Consider the following 7,591-nt stretch of genomic DNA (forward strand, 5'->3'; position numbering starts at 1 on the left):
TTAAATACAGTGGTACCTCGGGTTGCATACGCTTCAGGTTACAGACTCCGCTAACCCAGAAATAGTGCTTCAGGTTAAGAACTTTGCTTCAGGTTAAGAACAGAAATCGGGCTCCAGCGGCGCGACGGCAGCAGGAGGCCCCATTAGCTAAAGTGGTGCTTCAGGTTAAGAACAGTTTCAGGTTAAGAACGGACCTCCAGAACGAATTAAGTACTTAACCCGAGGTACCACTGTACTGCTCCTCTTTTATTCTGGCACTTTGTGCTCTCTCCCTCTTACCTGCTATCCTCACAAACGTAGATTAAGCATTTCAAAGCTTTTAATTTAAATAAGGAAACACAACAATGATGCACACAGATAACTTTGCTATGTGTTTGTTTAAGATATACCTTTATTTATGTACAACAAAAGGAGGCACATTTAGGTAATTAAACTCAATCCTAAATACTGTGAAAAACGACTCTGCATGGCAGAGAATCTATATGAAAATTTATGGTGGGTGTTAATTCAAGACAAGTTTAGACTTATGGTGAGGGTGGGTGTTCTGTATCTGTGCATATGTATATAAAATTTGGGTAATGTTCTTGTATAGTAGTGCAAACTTAGTTGGCAGCTTATTAGTCCAATGACTCAGAACCCACTCCAGCCAATGTACACTTCAATCTGAGATACGTTTACTTCTAAGAAACAAGATCAGAATCACTGTGTTTGGCCTGTAGTTTGTTAAAGCATTAAATTGCCAAGTGGGCTACAGCAGCTAAGCCATTAATGCGAGTACACTAGCATTAATCAATTACAGGTGGGAATCGGGTCGTGTATGAATTGTACTTCATGCATAATGATTTGTGTGTCACTGCCAACTCTTGTGATTTGCTCTGAGATTCTAGTTTGTGATTCTATGTGATGCCCCATTCATATTTTGTTAGTATAAATCACTCAAAATAACTCAAAGGACATAAAATCGACGTACGTGAATCCGTGCAAAACACTGTATTATATTATAATGTTCCATGGATATAAGTGAAGCTTTCTTAACACACGCCTGCGCTAAGGAGAACAGTCTCAGCTAAGAAGTGTAGGAATGCAACATCATGGCTTACTGATTCTGGAAGAACCACGTACTCACTTCAGGTGTGCAAACGTAACAAACAGAAAGTCAGTCGTGGATCGGGACTTGGTAAGCATGTGCAAGGCAGTAATTTTCACCTGTGCCATACACTAAACCTAAAAGGTTTGACTAAATGTGATCTGTGAAGTGCTGCTAGCCAAAGAAGCATACCTGAAGTAAAAGGTCCTAGTGGAGGTGGTGGAGGAGTGCAATAACTGCTTTGCAAAGTCAGACAACATCAAAGATGCAATCCATTGTTACGCATACATCAATTTTGACTGAAATATGCTATCGGCTGCATCCGGAATACTGTTCCTAGAGATGTCTAGAGAACCATTCAGTGTACAATGGTGCTATTACATCATGCCACACTGTTTTCAGCTAGGTATCCTTACCAAAGCAGAAAAATACTCATTGACTCGAGCAATTCACAGATGATTTCTCTGTCTTATATTCTTGGAATTCCTTTTTGGAGCACAAAAATGAAGCTGCCACATATTTCAAATACAGTACCATGCACAGCTAATTTGGATATGAAGCACTGAACTATCAGAAAACACCTACGAAAGCAGACATCTTTCCGTTTTGTTTGCAGAGCAGCAAAAATCTCCCTTCAGCCCAAAATATACAAAAAGCTCCTTCACCTCTAATTATTTTCTTTAAATATTAATTTATTCTGATATTTTCTCTTTAAAAAACAGAGTCTGCAATGATTGTGATAAATCCCAGCCAGAGACGCAAAATAACTTGGGCTCCACCTGTTGCAATGATAACAGAAGCAAGAAACTGTAAATTCTGAAAGACTATCTATTGACATTACTTTGATTCAGTGCTTCTCCTTGACCTTTATTTTAATAGCCCCACCATCACTTCGCTGATATCCCATAGTTTCCTTGCAACCAAATCATCCATGGCATTGGGCAACAGTTGTTCCTCCTTGCAGTTTCCAAAATATTTCCCAGATACACCCTCTACTTCGGGGGAGGAGGCCAGATAAATTGAAGTCTGGGCTCCTTCCAGAGGGGTTTTGAAGAAAGCCCAAGATACCAAATTGAAGAGGGGCTTGGCTAGCAAAGGGATATGTATATGTCTGCCTAGATTTGTTCTGACAATACCGGGATGCAGCACATTGACCGTGACCCCTGTGTTCTCTAAGCGACGGGCTAATTCCCTAGTGAACAGTATGTTGGCCAGTTTACTCCGACTATAAGCAAAGCTTTTATTGTAATTTAGCTCACTGTTCAAGTCATCAAAGTTGATCTCGCCGTATTTGTAAAGCTTGGAGGAAACCACCACAATCCTGCTGGGCGCAGAGCTTTTCAGAAGTCCAAGGAGGAGGTTTGTGAGCAAGAAGTGCCCCAAGTGGTTGACGCCAAACTGCATCTCAAAGCCGTCCTCGGTCTTCATATAGGGACACTGGAATATCCCTGCGTTGTTGATCAGGACATCCAGCCTAGACTCTTCCTTTACACAACAGAGGGGAAAAGTAGTCAGACATACTAATGCAATAATATTAAAATTATTCATTTTTTAAAAAATAAAGATTAAAAAGTTTGATCCCTTAAAAGTGAAGCCCTTTACAGCTGACCACTTCCAATGCTAGCAATACCTTTATTGATTTGGCCACACACCATTTTGATTTTCCGCTCACTCCAACCTGAACCTATTGACCTTTTTTTCCTGTCAATGTTTTTTCTCTTAGGGTTATTTGTTGGGATGGGACATACAGTGGTACCTCAGGTTAAGAACTTAATTCGTTCTGGAGGTCTGTTCTTAACCTGAAACTGTTCTTAACCTGAAGCACCACTTTAGCTAATGGGGCCTCCTGCTGCTGCCGCACTGCCGGAGCCCGATTTCTGTTCTTATCCTGAAGCAAAGTTCTTAACCTGAGGTACTATTTCTGGGTTAGCGGAGTCCTATGTAACCTGAAGCCTATGTAACCTGAAGCGTATGTAACCCGAGGTACCACTGTACTAGCGGTGGGTAGGCCCACGCTCTTTTCTCCCACTTTCTGCCACTCCTTTGTCTCTTCCCCCTCTCTCAGCCACCTCCTTTTCTCTCCTTTTTGCCACATGAAGGGTAGCCCAAAGGCTGCTTGAAATTAGGCTGAGGGCAGCATGTGATCCTAAGGCTACTAGTTGACCACCCTCAATGTAGAGTTGGACCGTTACTGGGTTCAAATCTCCTCTGTCATTAAACTCTCCCTAGGTGACTTTCTATGTTTCAATCATTCTCTCAGCTTAGCCGATGTCACAGGTTTGTGATACAAAAGAGGGGCATTTTGCCCCTCTCTGATAATCTTTGGGGAAAGTGAGGGGGGAAAGAAAAAAATGCAATCAAAAACACTTCACAAGCAGCATGGCCAAACACATACAAGTTCTGCAACTCATCTCACTTTTAATAGCAATTAAATGTTATTGGAGAACACTCCAACTGCTGAAACACAAGCCATTTACAGTGCAACGCTATTCATGTCTCCTCAGTCCTAATGAATTCAGTGGGGATTACTCCCAGGTAAGCAGGGACAGGACTGCAGTCTCGTTCACTAATAATATTTAGCTATACAGCTGCACTGTGCCAGGATTGTCAGGGCCGTTATTTCAAAATATCATATCTCCAAAAACATACAAGAGTGCAAGCTCTTAAACTGGCTCATTTGGTGTGACCAGACACTTTTCTCATATTTAATCTCATATTTAATTGATCACTTATTGACTACTGGGTGAAAGGAGACTTGCAGTGACTTTCCAAGGAATGCAAAACAAATACAGCTTATGGCTTTGTTGTTTCTGCTAAACTGTCACTGTTTTACTCTCTTTTGATGCTATTAATAGTTGCATGGCAAGATTTGACACTGGAAGGTCAAATGCTCTTTTATGAATGATATTGCTGTATCTGTCCCCTTCAGATGTACTGGATTCTATTTTCCTATATATGTAACATACTCTTCTCTCGCTTTTGTGATAATAAATTCTAAGATTTATTACTGACATGTCATTCTTCTTGGAAAAAGGATACTGTGTGTACTTCACAAAACAAGTTTGCATCTGATACAAGCAAGGCCAAAACCAGATCAACCAGCTCCTCTTCTCTATCCACCCTGCGGTTGTCTGTCTTTAAATCAATAGGATCAGGCTGTAACCGCCCTCATACTGGCTAGTCTGCATTTCAGATTCAGCAAAGATATATTCTCACTGTTAATGCTTATGGCGCAAAGAGGAAACCATTTTGTGCTGTGCCATTTGGGTAGACTGCTACATTAAACAGCAACAACTACAGATGAAGGGAGCTACCAATAAAATCTTAGGCATACATCGGACAGCTCAACTGGTAGAGCATGAGGCTCTTAATCTCAGGGTTGTGGATTCGAGCCCCAAGTTAGGCAAAAGATCCCTGCATTGCAGGGGGTTGGGCTAGATGACCCTTGCGGTCCCTTCCGACTCGACAATTGCTTTGACTCTGTGGTCCCTTGAACTCTGGACCCCAAGACATGCATACTTAGAAGCCCCACTTATTTATTCTGAAATTCTATACCTCAGTCAGTTGGGATCAAAGGTGAAGGGTCTTTAGCAGCAGCCCAGCCAGATGGGTGGGAGATAATAATAATAATAATAATAATAATAATAATAATAATAATGATGATGATGATGTCAGCTCTTTAGCTGCAGCCCAGCCAGATGGGCAGGGTATAAATCATAATCATAGCTCTTTACCTGGAACCCAGCCAGATGGGCAGGGTATTATTATTAATAATAATAGTGGTAGCTCTTTAGGTGTATCCCAGTCAGATGGGCAGGGTATATAATAATAGTAGCAGTAACAGTAATAATAATGGCAGCTCTTTAGCTGTAGCCCAGCCAGATGGGCATAGTATTATTAATAATAATATTAATAATGATGATGATTGCTCTTTACCAGATGGGCCGGGTATGTATGTATGTATGTATAAATAAATAAATAAATGATATTATTATTATTATTATTATTATTATTATTATTATTATTATTAACAATAGCAGCTCTTTAGCTGCGGCCCAGCCAAATGGGCAGGGTAATAATAATAATAATAATAATAATAATAATAATAATAGCTCTTTAGCTGCAGCCCAGCCAGATGGGCAGGGTATTAATAATATTATTATTATTAATGATGATGATTGCTCTTTAGCTACAGCCCAGCTAGATGGGCCGGGTATGTATGTATGTATGTATAAATAAATGTTGTTGTTGTTGTTGTTATTATTATTATTACTATTATTAACAATAGCAGCTCTTTAGCTGCGGCCCAGCCAAATGGGCAGGGTAATAATAATAATAATAATAATAATAATAATAATAATTGCTCTTTAGCTGCAGCCCAGCCAGATGGGCAGGGTATTAATACTAATATTATTATTAATGATGATGATTGCTCTTTAGCTACAGCCCAGCCAGATGGGCCGGGTATGTATGTATGTATGTATAAATAAATGTTGTTGTTGTTGTTGTTATTATTATTACTATTATTAACAATAGCAGCTCTTTAGCTGCGGCCCAGCCAAATGGGCAGGGTAATAATAATAATAATAATAATAATAATAATAATAATAATAATTGCTCTTTAGCTGCAGCCCAGCCAGATGGGCAGGGTATTATTAATAATATTATTATTAATGATGATGATTGCTCTTTAGCTACAGCCCAGCCAGATGGGCCGGGTATGTATGTATAAATGATATTAACAACAACAATAATAATAATAATGGCAGCTCTTTAGCTGCAGCCCAGCCCGAGGGGCTTGTCTCTTTACCTGCAGCACCTGCTGGCAGAAGCGGCGCACGGAGCCCAGCGAGGCCAAGTCCAGGTGGCGCACCACCAGCTCCCCTCGGCCGCCTCCTCCTCCTCCTCTTTCCCTCGAGCTCAGGCCCATCTCGGCGCGCAGCTCCCGGGCCGCCTCCTCGGCGCGCGCCAGGTCCCGGCAGGCCAGGATGACCCTCGCGCGGCGCCTCAGCAGCTCGGCCGCCGCCGCCCGGCCCAGGCCGCTGTTGGCGCCCGTGATGATCACCGTCTTGCCCTCCATCCAGCACAAGGCGGCGGCGGCGGCCGTAGCGCTGCCTTTCCCCGCGGCCGCCGCCGGCCAGAGGCGCCGGGCGAGGAGCAGCAGCCCTCCGCCCACAGCCGCCGCCACAACCACCGCGGCGGCAGTGGCGGCCATCGCCCTCGGAGCCCCGCCCCAGAGCGTGAGGGCCGAAGGGCCGAGCGACGCGCAACCCCGGAGCGGAGCGGCCCAATGAGCGCCGCCCTCGGGCGGGAGCAGGCTCCTCAGCGTCGCAAGGCATCCTGGGAGATGTAGTTTGGGGGCCTACAACTCCCATCATCCCTGAGCACTGGTCCTGTGAGCTAGGGATCATGGGAGTTGTAGGCCAAAAACCATCTGGGGACCCAAGGTTGAGAAAGGCTGCAAGTTCAGGAGCGCTTGAGAACTACATCTCCCAGGATGCCTTGCGACGCTGAGGCGCCGTCGCAGCACATGGTGCGCTAGGAAGCCCGCGCGACGCATTTCTTTTTTTTGGTCAAATTTATTTGTTTGGTTATTCAGATTAAAGTTTTACAATCTCATATCCAACACGCACAATGACAAACCTAGACAGCATCTTAAAAAGCAGAGGCATCACCTTGCCGACAAAGGTCCATATAGTTGAAGCCATGGTTTTCCCAGTAGTGATGTATGGAAGTGAGAGCTGGACCATAAAGAAGGCTGATCGCCGAAGAATTGATGCTTTTGAATTATGGTGCTGGAGGAGACTCTTGAGAGTCCCACAGACTGCAAGAAGATCAAACCTATCCATTCTGAAGGAAATCAGCCCTGAGTGCTCACTGGAAGGACAGATCCTGAAGCTGAGACTCCAATACTTTGGCCACCTCATGAGAAGAGAAGACTCCCTGGAAAAGACCCTGATGTTGGGAAAGATGGAGGGCACAAGGAGAAGGGGAGGACAGAGGACGAGATGGTTGGACAGTGTTCTCGAAGCAACCAGCATGAGTTTGACCAAACTGTGGGAGGCAGTGGAAGACAGGAGTGCCTTGCGTGGTCTGGTCCATGGGGTCAGTCAGACACGACAAAAAGGACTAAACAACAATCCAACACGCAACATAAAAACAAGGTTCCAAAGAATCTCCTGGACTTCCCTCCTGCCCTTTGTGGGTCCCTATTGTTAGTCATTTCCTCCTGCATCTTTTATAAGAATCCAAATCTTTTACATCTCCATTATGTCCAAAATTCACCATCAACACAAGTGCTATTCCAATCCTACTAACGATTTTAGCTGTTTACAATGGTTTTTAAGATAAATTCTAAAGTTTCCCCATTCCTTACTAAAATTTTGGTCTTCCTGATTTCTGATTCATTTTGGCCATTTAGGCGTAATCCATCAACTTGATCTGCCATTCTTCTCTAGAAGGGGCTTTATCTTCTTTACCACAGCTGCATGAATATTATTAGCC

General features: G+C 43.3%; 1 protein-coding gene across 1 annotated transcript; it reads right to left on the bottom strand.

Moving 5' to 3' along the window:
- Window positions 1-373: 373 nt before the first annotated feature.
- LOC309339237 (retinol dehydrogenase 14-like) lies at window positions 374-6,316 on the bottom strand. Its single transcript, XM_081857371.1, has 2 exons — window positions 5,898-6,316; window positions 374-2,572 (listed from the first exon to the last, which is right to left on the bottom strand). The coding sequence occupies exons 1-2, from the start codon at window positions 6,300-6,302 to the stop codon at window positions 1,955-1,957; spliced, it is 1,023 nt and encodes a 340-aa protein (XP_081713497.1). The 5' UTR covers window positions 6,303-6,316; the 3' UTR covers window positions 374-1,954.
- Between the last annotated feature and the right edge of the window lie 1,275 nt (window positions 6,317-7,591).

This window comes from Podarcis erhardii (assembly GCF_964252035.2).
Source record: "Podarcis erhardii genome assembly, chromosome: 3".
NCBI classification, from domain to species: Eukaryota; Metazoa; Chordata; class Lepidosauria; order Squamata; family Lacertidae; genus Podarcis; species Podarcis erhardii.